This window comes from Odocoileus virginianus, unplaced genomic scaffold, assembly GCF_023699985.2.
Source record: "Odocoileus virginianus isolate 20LAN1187 ecotype Illinois unplaced genomic scaffold, Ovbor_1.2 Unplaced_Scaffold_21, whole genome shotgun sequence".
Taxonomy (NCBI): domain Eukaryota; kingdom Metazoa; phylum Chordata; class Mammalia; order Artiodactyla; family Cervidae; genus Odocoileus; species Odocoileus virginianus.
The window spans coordinates 474,060-493,138 of NW_027224283.1; the positions used below are offsets into that span (position 1 = coordinate 474,060).

The window sequence follows — 19,079 nt, forward strand, 5'->3', positions numbered from 1 at the left end:
AGCAAATTAACAGAGGCCCAGAAAAACTAGGCAAAACAGAGAATACAAAGCATAATTGAAATTGGCAAAATATTCTATTCCTTCATCTCAAGGAAGAAGTTTGAGTAACAGGTGAGAAAAAGAAAGACTTTCCATTCCCTGGTGGCTCAGTTTGTAAAGAATTTGCCTGCATTACAGGAGACCCGTGTTTGACGCCTGGGTTAGGAAGGTCCCGTGGAGAAGGAGATGGCAACCCACTCCAGTATTTTTGCCTGGAGAATCCCACTGACAGAGAAGCCTGGCGGGCTACAGTCCATGGGGTTGCAAGGGCTGGACACGACTGAAGTGACTGACTACCATTTCTGGCAAGGCCTTTGCATGCCCACATGGTCACCTGAAAAAAATTCATATATTTTCAAATGAACTCAATTAAGATCATTCATTAACCTGGATAACAAATTGTCTGAGGCAATGACCAGCTGACCAAAGATTCTAAAGCTATTCTTTTTTTTTTTCCTTGCTGCACTGAGTGGCATGTGGGCTGTTAGTTCCTGGCACAGGAGTGGAATGTGCGCCCTCGACAGTGGAAGCGTGGAGTCCTAATCACTGGACCTCCAGGGAATCCCCTCCAAAACTGTTCTTTTAATGATTTTAAATGCTTTATGAGGAAATAACAGTGAAAGCTTAATAAGTCTTTACTAATGTGAATTTTTGGAATGAATAAAAAGGGATTACTTCGTTAATTATAGGTACGGCTGAAATAGAAGGAATTGTTTAGGTTAATGATCCAAGTTACTTCAAAGATTTGTGAGCACAACAGTCTGAGGTGATATTGATGGAGTTATTAAGTGGTTAATAACAGAGATTATTCAGACACTGAGAGGGAGAATTCCTCTATTCCCTCTTTGACTAGCAATTAAAATAGTTCTTTTGATGTGGGGTATTAGAAATGCAGACAACTTTAGGTAGAACTTATGATGACAAGAAAGATCTAAGTATTGTTCAGATCATGGCAGTTTCTGTAATAGATGAGCTTCCCAGTCACGGATATCTTTTATCAATTTAGTCTCAGAAAATTAAATGAATATTCAGGAGACTGTGCTTGAATGACTAGCTCAGTTATCTCATAGGGTAAAAATACTTGTGATGGGAAAAAAGATTTATGTTATCCAAAAGAGAAGTAAAAAGGAAGAAGTGAAAAGATGGAGTTGGACGTAATAATTGGATAAATCAGTAAGCAGTTCAAACAGCTTTTGGAGAATAACATGAAAAAATGATGTTATTAGGATTCAGTAAATAATTAATACTAAAATATCTATGGTAGGGTGTGAGAAGTCACTTTGGCTCCACATACACATCTTATAAAGCTCATTCAGAATTACTGAAGTTATTATAGCCTGGAAGACTGTGACTGCAAATTTTTGTGCGCCAGGATAAGTTTAGTCCCTCAGTTAAGCTTATAGAACCTAAAAAGAGATTGGCTGAGGACCAACATCTACTTGCACATACCCTTGAGAGCTTCTTGAATATATTTCCTCTGATAGAATAACATATTTCAGTGTACCATAATTACCAATGCCCATAAAGTGCCAAGAAAAGCAAAATATTGCATAGACATGTTATAGTCTATAATGTCTTCATCACAGTTGACTCACTGAATATTGGAAAGGGCAATTTAAACACTGGTTATTCAAAACAAGTGGCTGATGAATATTGAAAGACTAGAATTTTATTTAAATAATTTGCTACTTACAGTGAAGTGAGAGCAGGTAATACAAGTACTTCAGTGGAAAGTTTTATAGGACCAGAAGATAAAAAATAGGATGGGTAGTATTGTAGCTTTTCCACTTAGCATATAGTACTTTTAGTATGATTTTTCCTCATATGTTTGTGCTGGGCCAAATTTGAATCTATGCGCATCTGAATCTGAGGAGGAGGTGCCAATAGTTAAACTGTAATATCCATATCATTAAAGTTACCTTCACGTATTTGTGATGATCGGCTTCCCTGGTGACTCAGATGGTAGACTCTGCCTGCAATGCAGAAGACCAGGGTTCGATCCCTGGGTCAGGAAGATCCCCTGGAGGAGGGTATGGCAACCCACTCCAGTATTCTTGCCTGGAGAATCTCATGGACAGAGGAGCCTGGTGGCTACAGTCCATGAGGTCACAAAGAGTCAGACACGACTGAAGTGACTTAGTACACATTCATACGCTAAGTGGCAGGAGTATTTCTGTGACACTTTACCTTTCAAATGTGATGACAACTCCTTGCACATGGACCAGAGGAGAAGCATCATCAAGCTTCTGTCACTGCCCATCCTGTGGGTGAAGACTACAGCTAAAACAGAAAACCAGTCTCATTCATCATCCATGTGAAGCTTACAAATCACTTTAAACATGGGCAGCTAGCAGATATGAGAGGAAAAAAGGGTGGGGTGGATGACATATCGGGCATAATTATAGGACAGGTCTGGGCTTCTCAGGTGATGCCAGTGGTAAAGAAGCTGCCTGCCAATGTAGGAGACATAAGAGACGTGGGTTCAGCAGCATCAAAACATGTATATCTAGGGTGAAACAGATCACCAGCCCAGGTTGGGCGCATGAGACAAGTGCTCAGGCCTGGTGCACTGGGAAGACCCAGAGGGATCGGGTGGAGAGGGAGGTGGGAGGGGGGACCGGGATGGGGAATACATGTAAATCCATGGCTAATTCATTTCAATGTATGACAAAAAACCACTGCAATGTTGTAAAGTAATTAGCCTCCAACTAATAAAAATAAATGGAAAAAAAAAAAAAAGAGATGTGGGTTCAGTCCTTGGGTTGGGAAGATTCTCTGGAGGAGGGCATGGCAACCCACTCCAGGATTCTTGCCTGGAGAATCCCAAGGACAGAGGAGCCTGGAGGGCCACAGTCCATGGGGTCACAAAAAGTAGGACATGACTTAAGTGACTGAGCACACACAGCATGCAGGCAAGTTCTAAAAATGAATCACCTACTTCCACACCCGCTCTGTTAGCTATAAAGTGGCCTACATAGCCATACCTGACTGTATATGAATATGGGAGAAAATGTGGTCTTTTGCATTTCCAGGGATAACGACCAACCTGTTTGGAAATAGCAATTTCTGCCAGATAGAGTAAACATCCTCAGAGTGTAGTTTTTATTGTTGATTCTTGTTTCTTTTCCCTTTTTTGGCCATGCCCAATGGCACATAGGATCTTAGTTCCCAGAGCAGCGATGGAACAAGTGCTCCTGCAGTGAAAGCACAGTCTTAACCACTGGGCCACCAGGGAAAGGCCCAGCGTTTAGTTTTAATGAAGAGTAAGTGATGGAATAGACAGGGTTCACAGTAAGCAAGTTTAAAGAGAAGTGAGAATGTCAATATGACTGAGAATAAATTGTATAGAGACAAATAGTAGCAGCAGCTTCAGGTTTTGTGCCTGTTCATCCTTCCTTTTAACTGGATTCACTGACTCATTTTCCCTCTATATCTTTGAGTGGAATGCAGTGTTTTTAACTGAGTTAAGAAATGCTTGCTTCACTTGCTTGTTTCTCAGTGTGTAAATAAAGGGATTCAACATGGGTGAAATAGAAGTAATAAGGAGCGAAATTCCTTTGTTAATAGCTATTTCATCTTTGGCTGAAGGTTTGACATAAATGAAGATGCAGCTGCCATAAGTGATGGAAACAACAATCATATGGGAAGAACAAGTGGAGAAGGCCTTCTTCCTTTGCAGGGCAGAGGGAAACCTTAGAATAGTACTAATGATATAAATGTAGGAAAGAACTACACACATGAGGGTGATGATTAAGGTCAACACAGCACACACGATAACCATCTGCTCTATCAGCCATGTGTCTGAGCAAGATATCTTCAGGATAGGGGAAGCATCACAGCAAAAGTGATCGATGATATTCGAGTCACAGAATTCCAGTTCTAAGCCCAAGCTAATTGGTGGGAGTATGATGATCAGTGCTGCCACCCAACAGAAGAGGATGAAGTTCTTGCAGACCCTGCTGCTCATGATGATCGTGTAATGCAGGGGTTTGCATATGGCCACATAGCGATCGTAGGACATGGTGGCCAGGAGGAAGAATTCTGTCACTGCAAATAGGTATGTAAACAACAGCTGACTGGCGCAAGCAGCATAGGTGATGGACTTATCCCCAGATGATATGCTGTACAGGAATCTGGGAACACAAGCAGTTGTGAATGAAATCTCTAAGAAGGAGAAATTTTGGAGGAATAGATACATAGGTGTTTTAAGGTGTGAATCAATCAGAGTGAGGGTGATGATGCTTAAGTTTCCAGATACACTCAAAGTATAGGACAGAAATAGAAAAATGAAAAGCAAAATTTTCAGTCGAATGTCATCTGTCAGCCCCAGCAAGATGAAGGTTGATATTGAGGTTTGGTTTTTCATCTGTGATGGTTATCGCTTGCCCAATCTGCATGAAGAAATAAAGACTTTGCCTGAGGAACTCCAGCTTCCTGGCTGGTTTCTGATGTCAAGAGAAGTAAATCTGAGAGTGACTCTGATGCAACTGGTCATTGGAGAAGCAAGCACATAGCGCATGACAATGTTTCATCACCTCTTTGTGTCACATAAACTGCATGTTCATTTTTAAATTGTGTTATTTCACACTACTACTTCTAATTAACGTACACTTAGCTGCTAATTGGTCATTCAACATATAAATATCAATGGGAAAAAATGCCTCTATCAATATATTGCTTGAGGATCAAGTCTGTTTTTCTGAATGTCCTATCTCCATATATGTTTCTAGCAAGAAGTTAACACCCCCTTCAAAAAAAAAAAAAAGCAAAACAGTGGTCTTTAAGAAAATCCTAGCACTAAAGCTTACATGTAAAAAAAAAATAAAGCTTACATGTGTGTTAGTTATTATACTGGCAAGAATTACTTATCACAGGATAGTTTATCCTGTTTCAGCTTATCCAGTCCAGCTTCTTCGAGGCGTGTTTAAAACTTTTTACTGAATATATTTTCTGAAAAATTTATTTAAATGTGTCACAATCCAAACACTAGGAGTTTTTCCTCATAGGAAATTTATTTCAAAGTATATTTGCAATATTTACCTTTGACTGTGCTTCCCAGCTACTGTTAGAGTAGAATATGTTATGTATTTTCGTGCTTCCTGGGATACGCTTGTGCAACAAAAATTTCTCCCCAATTTGCAAACTGTATTCTGGAACTGTATCAGTGAGTGGATTACTTTATTTCTGATTCCCTTGACATTGAAAACATTAAAGCCTTCTAACTAGATTCTATAGTTTCATATTCTCTGTGCTGTTCTGTGCTTACTCGTTCCTCTGTGTCCAGCTCTTTGTGACCGCATGGACTGTAGCCCGCCAGGCTCCTCTGTCCATGGGGATTCTCCAGGCAAGAATACTGGAGCGGGCTGCCATGCTCTCCTTCAGGGGATCTTCCCACCCAGGGATAGAACCCAGGTCTCCTGCATTACAGGAGAACTTTTTACCATCTGAGCCACCAGGAAAACCTTAGGTCTTGAGAACATTCGTTTTTTCCATCAAAGGAGTCTCATTAAGAGCAATGCTTGCTATTAAAATTGTAAACTGAATTCTATTATTTCTTTCTAAACACATTTGACAATGAAATCTGCCCACCCTGTGTTAAGTGTTTTTTTTTGTTAGTAATGTGTTGCTTCAAAATTTATTACAGAGAGAGGAGGGAATGTTAAAGTATGTTCATAGAGCTCAAAAACCATATCCATGACTTTTAATATGTTTTTGGTCAACCTTATTTCAGCTTGAAATACACTCAATCACATTATTATGAATGACATTTAGCAGTATCCAGTTTAACAAAACTTTGCCAGTTCTTAATGATACTTCTACATTTACCTTCCATCTATATGATAATTGTTTCCTCTGTTTTTTTAACTGTTTATATATCAACTCACCTGAGTTTTGCACGAATTAAACTATTCCTCACAAGGTCACCACTAGTCTATCTCGTTTCACTCATTAAACACCATTCAGTCTTCATTTCACTCAAACTCTCAGCTACATGTAAGAGAATAAACTGCCAACTTGCGAAAGTGATGCTGGCGTAACTTCCCCATCTCATATTTTCCTCAGTTTCTTCCTACCATTCTGGTCTGTTTTCTATTCTGCTTGATGGTGACTTCTCTTTTGATAACCATCCTGTTAATGGGTTGACCTGCAATTTCTTTTCTAGGCAATCTGTTCTTTCACTCTGCTCTCTCCTGAAGAGATTTTCATAAATAAAGTGACTTCCCTTAGGCATAATTCCCAAATTTATATATGCAGGGAAAATGCTTCCTTCAGTATTCTGACTTCAACATTAAACTTATTCTTGGACATATAGATCACACACAGAGGGTTTGAATTTAGACTTTTCCTTGGACAATTGACTTCTGTATTTTGTGCTTTTTTCAAGTGCAAATTGAGATGAAAATAATGTATACACTTTAGGATTGTACTGATAAATGAAGATAATACATACAATACTTACAATATCTATAGCTGTGACCGGAACATGGGGAACACCAATTACTATTTGCTATATTAAGCATTCCTATTTCATTTCTTCATTATTTCCTTTTGAGTGGCCTCTAGATGTGTCCATTTCAAGATTTTAAATATGGCACTCATTTAAACTTTACAGAGGAGTGTTTCCTTCTCTGTAAATCTCAAGTCATATAAGGACATTCTTAATTCTTCCTGTTTCTTTACTCTCATCTTCAGTTTATTATCAAGTCTTTTGATTTCTTAAATTTTTCCTTGCATTTCTTATACACATTTTCCTTTTTAGCCTGTTTCTCCCATGAGAATTATACCATGGGTATCTTTATCTCATAGCTGAAATATTGCAAAAGTATATTAACATATGCTCAGCATATATCATTGCTTCTCCTGTTCAAGATTTTAAAAGCAACACAATCAGAATCATTTTTCTAAAGACCAGAATACGATAATTCTCTCCTAAGTGTTGTGAAAATAATGATCTGAAGTTACCCCATACTAGATATTTCCTTAAAGCTCATGGAAGTTAATTCATTTAGGCTCTAGCTTAGGTTTATGAAGAGGAAGATACAGAACATATGCTTGGATTTTGAATTCCAAGTACATAGCATTTAGGTTAATTGTTTTAAGGTAATAAGTATTTGAGTAAACAAATGAATATTATATTTGCCTTAAACATCAAATATAAAGTATTTTTCTTTAAAATGATTTAGTGGGTTTTTATAGTGACCTTTAAGAAGATTTTTAAATTTTTATATGAGCCTAATTGGTAAAATTGAATTGATCTTTTGAGACTGACATTAATATTAAGCAGATATGAGTGATATTCTGTTGCTTTCCTGTGGACTGATGTGTAGTGAGAGGACGTTTACTTCCTGTGCTTTTTACACAGCTTGTGGGGTGAGAGGCAGTGTTTTTACTTCCCCTTTTCTCTTTAGCCTGTTTCCCCCATGACACCAAGTACATGGAGTTATTGTGCATATTGATTGAGATAATCTACGCAGAGTGCCCTGTAGATGGTGAGTTAAAGTCACTTCCCCTACTTTTTCTCTCCTTCATTTTCTTCTTCCTTCTCATTTTCTTTTTGCTCCATAACTTATGCTTACTGTTACTTATATTGATATATGATGATATGAGGGGCTTTCCTGGTAGCTCAGTTGGTAAAGAATGTGCCTGCAATGCAGGAGACCTGGGTTTGATCCCTGAGTTGGGAAGATCCCCTGGAGAAGGAAATGGCAACCCACTCCATTATTCCTGCCTGGGAAATCCCATGGACAGAGGAGCCTGGTAGGCTACAGTCCATGGGGTTGCAAAAGTCAGACATGACTCAGCAACTAAACCACTATGATGACATTAATCCATGAAGTTCTTGTGTTCCGTATAAAGTTATAAAGTTGGTGGACTTCCATGCCTCTGTCAACCTGTTCAGTGCTCTTTGGAGAAGTACTAAGGGCAGATACCAGAGACCTAAAATTTTGAACACAAGGCAATAGATATTCCACATTTCTTTCTCAAGTATCATTGAGTAATCATTTGGGCAGCAGTTTTCTTTTGTAAATGTGGAATTTATGCCATTCCCCCCCTTCCTTCTAGGGAATAAAAGGACTTCCCATGGAAAGATTAATTTATTTGTTATATGAATCGTTTCACTTATTTTTGCAGTCTATTCCACAGGAACCTAGAGATGTGTTAACTGTGTTAAGACCTAGTGAATGAAGGCTTGTTATTTCTATCAAGACAATAACAATATCATCAGACTGCAATAGATAGGAAATTACCCATAGTTAATAAGCATCTCTATAGAAAAGAGGCACTATTCTTGGCTTGAGAGGAGAAATAACTGGCTAGCAATCAGGTAAACTTTTAGATAATATCATAAAGGAACTGACACTCTGAACTAAGCTGAGAAAATTCTAAAGCTTTCAGTGCTTTGCTGTGACATCCTAACTCAGACCATAGTTCAGGATTCCCAAACTCTCCTGCCTTTCTAGTCACTGATTCTTATCTTCTGTGATCCCAGGTGTTAAGTGAATGCTCTGATAAATCACCTTCATTCATGTGCATTTTCTTTTTAATATATTTCAAGGATCATTTGCTTTTATGGTTAGCTCATTATGATTTGATCACTAATGACAACATTGCTGGGAATTTGGCACTTTAAGTATCTTATAGTTACCAATGGGCATAAATACGTATTGATTCATTAGAGTGACATAGTAGGATAGGTCACTTCTCTTTATCACCCTTGTTCTTATAAGCACTCATGAATTGATTTGAAACATACTTATTGAGTCTTGTGATTTGGCTGGTTCTGCTGTAGATACTAATGATAAAAAAGAGTGAACAGATAAGTAACCCATCTCTATGATGTATGTAATAAATATTTACAGTGAGTCTAATCCCTTCATATTTCACTCTTCTGGTACTAAAAAACACTCAGTTCAGTTCAGTTAAGTCACTCAGTCATGTCCGACTCTTTGCAACCCCACGGATTGCAGCACACCAGGTCTCCCTGTCCATCACCAACTCCCAGAGTTTACGCAAACTTAAGTCCATGAATTCAAAAACACTAGAAATAACTATTTTCTTTTTGGAGATATCCAAGTTAATTCATTGCCATCTCTGATGTTTATTTAAATAGATAAGCCTGATATTCTGCAGAAACTAAGGAACTAGCATGTTGAATGAAGAAAAAAAAAAACTGATACTACCAAAGAACATACTTACTCTAGTGGAAGGTAACCATGGCTCTAGTTGACTGTGTAATCTTCATTGTCCCCAAGATGAAACTGAAGTTATAAGTGGTCTTAAATACATGCACAAATGCCCCTCTCATGAGGACATACACATTCACAGTATTTTGCAGTGGATAGTACTCTCTGAGTTGTCAGCAGACTCTCTTTAAAGGTTCTATTCCACTTTAAATCTAAGAAACAATTTTTATGTCTCAAAGCTGAAATAAAAAGTCATTATTTTTAATGTCTGAGAAATACATTCATAGATTTTAAAAATATAATTTCTGATATCTCTTGGCAAAAAGTGTTTTACACAGTGAAGTAAGATGAATGTTTTATTATCTTAGACTCTTACGGATGTTCAGGTTTCCTCTGTGTGGATAAATAAAGTGTGACTAAAGCTCAAACATGACTAATGAATCTAATATGCACTGAATTTTGGCAAAATATGTAACAGAGGCAGCAGTGGGAATCGTGTCCTTGGAGACAATAAGATGCAACAATTTTGTTAGATACATTCTAAGTGTAAAACAATAACGTTCTAATGAAAAGATATTTCTGGATACTCTTCAACTCATATAATAAAGCATTGAGCAAACACATCAAAGTTGCTTTATGTCTATGTTTCCAATGGGAAAATATTTATATATGTATATTTTATATATATGATGAGCTGTATACATTAAGTCAGTTTCTAAGTCAATATCTGTAATTATTTCCATGGTAAAACATATATTTGCATCACAATTTTTCGGTACCATACTCTTTTAATGGATAAACCATTATTTAATATAGCTTCTCATATTTAACTACTACTATAATATTAAATATTTCATATAAGCATTCTTATTTCCTTAGCTTAATATTATCAGAAGAGGAATTCTTGAGTCAAACCCACCTACATTTTAGAATTCTGAAGGGTATTGTCACAGTTTGCTGCCAGTGTGTAATACAGCTTGTTTATCATGAAAGCATTTGGGTCTCTCTTTGGTACTTCTGGGATTATGGGATCTGATGAATTTCACCCTTATTTCTTATTTGAGTTCTGAGTCAACTGGAGAGAGAAAGTAAACAAGTAAATGAAGATTAAAATATCAGTTTTATTCTGTAAGTGTTGAAAAGATGGCTTTGAATATCCCAGTAAGAAAGTCTCAAGTTAGTGAGTTTTATATACCCCTAGATAGACAGTGCTAGAAATCTAATTCCACCCTACTACTTGGGACAGACCATTTAAGTGCCTTTGAAGAATCTGAAATATGTCTGTAGAAAAGACAATGTAAAGAGGAAATGGAATCGGATGGATCAAATATATCACGTTGTTCAGTCACTAAATCATGTCTGACATTTTGTGACCCCATGGACTGCAGCAGGCCAAGCTTCCATGTCTTTCACTATCTCCTGAAGTTCGTTCAAACTCACGTCTGTTGAGTCTGTGATGGCATCCAGCCATCTCGTCCTTTGTTGTCCCCTTCTCCTGCCTTCAATCTTTCCCAGCATCAGGGTATATCATGTGCTGTGCTTCATTGCTCAGTCATGTCGGACTCTTTGCGACCTGATGGACTGTAGCCCGCCAGGCTCCTCTGTCCAAGGGGATTCTCCAGTCAATAATACTGGAGTGAGTTGCCATGCGCTCCTCCAGGGAGGGTGTTCAGTCAGTTCAGTCGCTCAGTCGGGTCTGACTCTTTGCGACCCCATGAATCGCAGCACGCCAGGCCTCCCAGTCCATCACCAACTCCCGGAGTTTACTCAAACCCGTGTCCATTGAGTCGGCGCTGCCATCCAGCCATCTCATCCTCTGTCGTCCCCTTCTCCTTCTGCCCCTAATCCCTCCCAGCATCAGGGTCTTTTCCAATTGGTCAACTCTTCACATGAGGTGGCCAAAGTATTGGAGTTTCAGCTTCAGCATCAGTCCTTCCAGTGAACATCCAGGACTGATCTCCTCTAGGATGGACTGGTTGGAACTCCTTGCAGCCCAAGGGACTCTCAAGAGTCTTCTCCAACAGCACAGTTCAAAAGCATCAATTCTTCCATGCTCAGCTTTCTTCACAGTCCAACTCTCACATCCATACATGACCACTGGAAAAACCATAGCCTTGACTAGACGGACCTCTGTTGGCAAAGTAATGTCTCTGCTTTTTAATATGCTATCTAGGTTGGCCATAACTTTCCTTCCAAGGAGTAAGCGTCTTTTAATTTCATGGCTGCAGTCACCATCTACAGTGATTTGGGAGCCCCCCAGGATAAAGTCTGACACTGTTTCCACTGTTTCCCCATCTATTTCAGATGAGGTGATGGGACCAGATGCCGTGATCTTAGTTTTCTGAATGTTACGCTTTAAGCCAACTTTTTCACTCTCCTCTTTCACTTTCATCAAGAGGCTCTTTAGTTCCTCTTCACTTTCTGCCATAAGGGTGGTATCATCTGCATATCTGAGGTTATTGATATTTCTCCTGGCAATCTTGACTTCCAGCTTGTGCTTCATCCAGCCCAGCGTTTCTCATGATGTACTCTGCATGTAAGTTAAATAAGCAGGGTGACAATATACAGCCTTGACGTACTCCTTTTCCTATTTGGAACCAGTCTGTTGTTCCATGTCCAGCTCTAGCTGTTTCTTCTTGATCTGCATACAGGTTTCTCAAGAGGCAGGTCAGGTGGTTTGGTATTCCCATCTCTTTCAGAATTTTCCACAGTTTATTGTGATCCACACAGTCAAAGGCTTTGGCATAGTCAGTAAAGTATATCATATCCTTGCTCAAAATCCACGCATCTTGGGCAGAATAGGTAGAAGTCCAGAAATTGCACAAATAAATGATTGGAAGAAATGTCCAAATCTTAGCAATAAAATAGGAAATTGTCTGCCTTTCTTTCTAATCTAATTGTAAACGTATTCATCTAAAATAATTTAATTATCAGGAAAATGAAATTACTCTCTCCTGCAAGTTCAGACACTGTGAAGTGATACATAAAGTGTATGGAGCTATTTAACATTTAAATAATTAAATAGTTATTTAAATAAATAGTTTTTAAAATAACATTAGTTATGGCACTGTTTAATATTAATTAAATTCTGTTCAGTTTCTAATAGATACTGAATAGCAGTCTTTTGATTATGTGTTTGTTCCTTGATTTCTCCTCTGAAACAGCAGCTGTATGATTATTTAAATTATTTTAAATTAGTTAAATAAAATACTGTACATGTGTTCATTGAATAATTGTATGAGTCGTATATTTTTTAACTTCTGAAAATTATTGTATAATAGGAAGAACCTCCACTTAGAGAGAATATGGAGAGTAGAGACTATATATTTCTTCTTAATTATTACCACATTTCCAGTAACTATTTTTCTTAATCAAATTGGCTTCATAGTAAGCCAATGGTTAACAAATCATATGATTATACCCCTCAAGAGGGAAGATCAGTTCTCTTTAAGACTGAACAACTTCCACCTTTACCATTTTATTTTCACATCATCAGTGCCTTTGAATATTTTTCTGGGTCTATCATATATATATATATATATATATATATATTAAATTTACTCCCAATAAGGGTACTGAATAAATTGCCAAGACCACTCTAAACTCATCAATTAAAATTTGTGTCCTAATATTTTTCCAATGCCAAGTATTTAGATATTATATCTAATACACATCATCTAAGATCAAATGACAGTATGGATACTCTAGTAATAACCCTGAGGGATGGGATGGGGAGGGATGTGGGAGGGGGGTTCAGGATGGGGGACACGTGTACACCCACGGCTGATTCATGTCAATGTATGGCAAAACCCACTACAATATTGTAAATTAGCCTCCAATTAACATAAATAAATTAGTTAAAAAAAACTTCCATAACGTTGATGTCCCAAGTTTAGATGATTAAACATTCTTCCAGCATATAGGTTCTTACAACTTATAGGTACAGATTTCTTAGAAAATATTTCTAGAATGTTAATTTGTGAAATAAAATTCTTTAGCACTAGTGCATTAAAAGTGTAAAGAAGATTACAAATTCTCCCCAAGTTTCAATTCTGCTTATGTTTTTTTCAGCAGCTTTATTGGGAGGTATAATTGATGTACACAAGTGTGCACATTTAACATATACAATTTGATGAGTTTGCACTTATGCACACATCTGTGAAACTATTGCCACAGTCAAGGTAGATGACACATCCATCAGCCTCATTTGTAAGGAGAGGGTAGTTGATGTTTGGATAGAATTTGGATTTTTTTTTTTCCTTTTCAAAGGTTAAAGCCTGGATTGGTATCTTCTAAACTGGATTAATTCCTTCAAGGACTTAAAAGATGTGAGTCGAACTTGCCCACACTTACAGAGTCTGAAGTGATAATAAAACAATGAATTATTATAGGACTCTTTCTATTCTTTATTTTCAGATAAAGGAAATTTACTGAAAACAAAGCCCTCAATCTTTCTAACTGTTATGTGAGGAAATATTACTTTTCCCCAGAAATTTTTCGTGTTTTAAAAATTCTTTATGTATTTAAACACTGTAAGGTTTTATTATTATCACAGAAAATGTGTATTTAACTTTTTAATCTATTTTATCCTTTGTGCTTTATTAATTACAGCACTTTCAAGAATACATTTCATTATTTTTATTAGTTATAAAGGACACTTTATTATTTTTTTCTTTTAGTGTTGGTATACTGGTGATGAATTCACCTTGTTTTTGTTTTTCTGGAAACTTCTGTTTCACTTTTAACCATATATTGGTATATAGCACATTACTATTAGGGCACAAAATTGAGCTTTACTGGTCAACTACTCCTTATAAATATAGACAGCCATATAACTACCAACAATCAAAATAACTTAATTTTAACCTCTGTCAAGATTCAATCAAAAGTAGCTGCTATTCTAAGTTCTATTACCATATATTACATTGGCTTGCTTTTGAACTTCCTCTGAAATAGTTAATACACTATGTATTTGTACTCATCTTCTTTTGTGCAATATTTTTTGCTTGTGACATCCAAAATTCCTATCAAATTACCAATGGTGTTTTTCACAGAACTAGAATGAAAAATGTTACAATTTGTATGGAAACACAAAAGACCCTGATTAGCCAAAGCATTACTGAGAAAGAAAAAAAGCAAAAAAAAAAAAAAAAAAAAAAAGCTGGAAGAATCAACCTTCTTTACTTCAGACTATACTACAAAACCACAGTAATCAAGACAGTATCATAGTGGCAAGAAGCCAGAAATATAGATTAATAGAACAAGATAGAAAGCTCAGAGATAAATCCATCTGCTTATGGGCACCTTATCTTTGACAAAGGAGGGAAAAACATACAATGAAGTAAAGAGTGTCTCTTCAATAAACAGTGCTGGGAAAAGTGGACAGCCATATGTAACAAATGAAATCAGAGCACTTCCTAACACCACACACAGAAATAAACTCAGAATGGGTTAAGGACCTAAATGCAAGACCAGAAACTGCAAAACTCTTAGAGGAAAACATAGGCAGGACAGTTTGACATAAATTGCAACAAGATCTTTTTACATCCATCTCTAAACTAATGGAAACAAAAGCAAAAGCAGGCAAGTGGGACCCAATTAAAAGCTTTTGCACAACAAGGAAGCTATAAACAAGAAGACAAGACTCAGAATGAGAGAAAAATATTTGTAAACAGAGCAGCTGACAAAGGCTTGATCTCCAAAATATACAAGCAGGTCGTGCAGCTCAATATCAGAAAAACAGGCACCCCAACTAGAAAATGGTCAGGGACTTCCCTGGTGGCTCAGTGGTAGTCTGCCTGCCAATGCAGGAGACAGGGGTTCGACCCCTGATCTTGGAAGATCCCACATGCTGTGGAGCAGCGAAGCCCACTCGCCACAATTATCAAGCCTGTGCTTTACCGTCGGGAGCTTCAACTGCTGAGCCGACGTGCTGCAGCCGCTGTGCCCGGAACAGGAGAACCCGCTGCAGTGGGAGCCTGCACGCCGCAGTGGGAGAGCGCTCCCCATCTGCCGCAACCAGAGGGAAGCTCGCACAGCAAGGGAGAGACCGCACAGTCAAAACTACATGAATGTAGACATGGCGGGAGACCCCTGGCAGACACTTCTCTAGAGAAAACCTACAGATGGCCAACAAACACATGGAAAGATGGTCAACGTCGCTCATTCCGAGAGAAATAAAAATCAAAACTACAATGAGGTATCACCTCACATCAGTCAGAATGGCAATCAGCCGAAATTGACGAACATTAAATGTTGGAGAGGATGTGAAGAGAAGGAAATCCTCTTGCACTGTTGGTGGAAATGTAAATTGATACAGCCACTATAGGGAACAGTATGGAGATTCCTTAAAAAGCTAGGAGTAAAAGTACCATATGACCCAGCAATCCCACTATTGGGCACATACCCTGAGAAAACCATACCTCAAAAAGACACATGTACCCCAATGTTCATAGTAGCACTATTTACAATAACCAGGACATGGAAGCAACTAGATGTTCACCGAGAGATGAGTGGATAAAGAAGTTGCTATACATATATATAGTAGAATACTCAGCCGTGAAAAAGACCAACTTTGAGTCAGTTGAACTGAGGTGGATGAGCCAAGAGCCTAATATAAATAGTGAAGTAAGTCAGAGAGAGGAAAAGTCATATATTAATCCATATACACGGAATCTAGAAAAATGGTACTGATGAAACTATTTGCAGGGCAGGATAGCCACACAGATGTAGAGGAAGGACTTGTGGGAAAGCTGGGGAAGGAGAGGTCAGGACCAGCCGAGAGAGCAGCACGGACATACATACACCACCACGGGAGGAACGGATGCATACACCACCACGGGAGGAACGGATGCATACACCACCACGGGAGGAACGGATACATACACCACCACGGGAGGAACGGATACATACACCACCACGGGAGGAACGGATACATACACCACCACGGGAGGAACGGATGCATACACCACCACGGGAGGAACGGATACATACACCACCACGGGAGGAACGGATACATACACCACCACGGGAGGAACGGATACATACACCACCACGGGAGGAACGGATACATACACCACCACGGGAGGAACGGATACATACACCACCACGGGAGGAACGGATGCATACACCACCACGGGAGGAACGGATACATACACCACCACGGGAGGAACGGATACATACACCACCACGGGAGGAACGGATACATACACCACCACGGGAGGAACGGACGCATACACCACCATGGGAGGAACGCACGCATACACCACCACGGGAGGAACGGACGCATACACCACCACGGGAGGAACGCACGCATACACCACCACGGGAGGAACGGACGCATACACCACCACGGGAGGAACGGACGCATACACCACCACGGGAGGAACGGACGCATACACCACCACGGGAGGAACGGACGCATACACCACCACGGGAGGAACGGACGCATACACCACCACGGGAGGAACGGACGCATACACCACCACGGGAGGAACGCACGCATACACCACCACGGGAGGAACGGACGCATACACCACCACGGGAGGAACGGATGCATACACCACCACGGGAGGAACGGATGCATACACCACCACGGGAGGAACGGATGCATACACCACAACGGGAGGAACGGACGCATACACCACCACGGGAGGAACGGATACATACACCACCACGGGAGGAACGGATGCATACACCACCACGGGAGGGACGGATGCCTGACGGGAAGGTGCTGTATGACACAGCCCGCGCTCTGTGATGGCACAGGGGGGTGAGGGGGTGGCTCAAGAGAGAAGGGATACGGGTATACTTACGGCTGATCCATACGGCATTTGGTAGAAACAAACACAACACTGTAAAGCTTCTGTTGTTGTTCGGTTGCTAAGTCATGTCCTACTGTTTTTGACCCCATGAGCTGCAGCGTGCCAGGCTCCTCTGTCCTTCACCGTCTCCCAGTTTGCTCGGATTCACGCCCGTTGATTCAGGGATGCTAGCCAACCATCCCATCTGTCCCCCATTTTCTACTGCCCTCAATCTTTTCCAGCATCAGGGTCTTTTCCAATAAGTTGGTTCTTTGCATCAGGTGGCCAAAGTATTGGAGCTTCAGCTTCAGCATCAGTCCTTCCAAAGAATATTCAGGGTTGATTTCCTTTGGGATTGACTGGTTTGATCTCCTTGCAAGTCCAGGGGACTCTGAAGAGTCTTCTCCAGCACCACAATTGGAAAGCATCAGTTCTTTGGTGCTCAGCCTTCTTTATGGTCCAACTCTCACATCTGTACATGACTATTGGAAAAACCATAGCTTTGACTATATGGACCTTTGTTGGCAAAGTGATATCTCTGCTTTTTAATATGCTGTCTAGGTTTTTCATAGCTTGCCTTGGCAGTAGCAAGTGTCTTTTAATTTCATCGCTGCAGTCACCATCCACAGTTTTCTTGGAGACCAAGAAAATTAAACTTGTCTTTTCTTCCCTTTCCCCCCATCTATTTGCCATGAAGAGATGGGACCAGAAGCTAAGATCTTAGTCTTTTGAAAGCTGAGCTTTAAGCTTTCTCTTTCGCCCTCATCAAGAGGCTCTTTTGTTACTCTTCACTTTCTGCCATTAGAGTGGTATCACCTGCATATCTAAGGTTGTTATTATTTCTCCCAGCAATCTTGATTCCAGCTTGATTCATCAAGCCCAGCATTTAGCATGATGTACTCTTCATAGAAGTTAAATAAACAGAATGACTGTATACAGCCTGTTGCATTCCTTTCCCAATTTTAAACCAGTCCATTGTTCCATGTCCGCTTCTAACTATTGCTTCTTGACATGCATACAGGTTCCTCAGGAGGCAGGTGTGGTGGGCTGGTACTCCCAACTCTTGAAGAATTTCCCACAGTTTACTGTGATCCACACAGTCAAAGACCTTAGCATAGTCAATGAATAAGAGGTAAATGCTTTTCTGGAATTCTCTTGCTTTTTCTACGATGGTAGCAATTGGAGCTCTGGTTCTTCTGCTTTTTCTAAACCCAGCTTGTACATCCGGAAGTTCTTGGTTCTCGTACATTGAAGCCTAGCTAGAAAAATCTTTGAGCTTGACATTGCTAGCATGTAAAATCAGCACAGTTGTAGGGTAGTATGAAGCATTCTTTGCCATTGCCCTTCTTTGGGACTGGAAAGAAAACTGACCTTTTCAGTCCTGTGGCCACTGCTGAGGTTTTTCAAATTCGCTGACATATTGAGTGCAACACTTTCATAGAATCATCTTTTAGGATTTGAAATAGCTTAGCTGGAATTTCATCACCTCCATTAGCTTTGTTTGTAAGAACACTTCCTAAGGCCGACTCGACTTCACACTCCAGGATGTCTGGCTCTAGGTGAGTGACCACACTATTGTAGTTATCTGGGTCATTAATACCATTTTGTATAGTTCTTCTGTGTATTCTTTCCACCTCTTTTTAATCTCTTCTACTTCTGATACATCCTTACTGTTTCAGTCCTTTATCATGCTCATCTTTGCATGAAACATTCCCTTGATATCTCCAGTTTTCTTGAAGAGTTTTCTAGTCTTTCCCATTCTATTTTCACCCTCTATTTCTTTGTGTTTTTCGCTTAAGAAGGCATTCTTGTCTCTCCTTGCTATTCTCCGAAATCCGGCATTTAGTTGGGTATATCTTTTCCTTTCTCCTTTGCCTTTCATTTCTCTTCTTTCCTCAGCTTTGTAAATCCTCCTCAGATAACCACTTTCTTTCCTGCAGTTTTTTCCCTTTGGGATGGTTTGGATCACCACCTCCTGAACAATGTTACAAATCTTCATCCACAGTCTTACAGGCGCTCTTCTACCAGATCTAATCCCTTGAATCTATTCACC

The 19,079-nt window shown here is 39.5% G+C and overlaps 1 protein-coding gene across 1 annotated transcript; it reads right to left on the bottom strand.

Annotated features, from left to right (window-relative positions):
* Positions 1–3,466: 3,466 nt before the first annotated feature.
* LOC110151967 (olfactory receptor 6C2-like) lies at positions 3,467–4,405 on the bottom strand. Its single transcript, XM_020915445.2, has one exon. The coding sequence runs from the start codon at positions 4,403–4,405 to the stop codon at positions 3,467–3,469; it is 939 nt and encodes a 312-aa protein (XP_020771104.2).
* Between the last annotated feature and the right edge of the window lie 14,674 nt (positions 4,406–19,079).

Coding starts and splice junctions, on each gene's coding strand:
- LOC110151967 (XM_020915445.2), bottom strand. CDS start 4,405: ATGAAAAACCAAACCTCAATATCAACCTTCATCTTGCTGGGGCTGACA.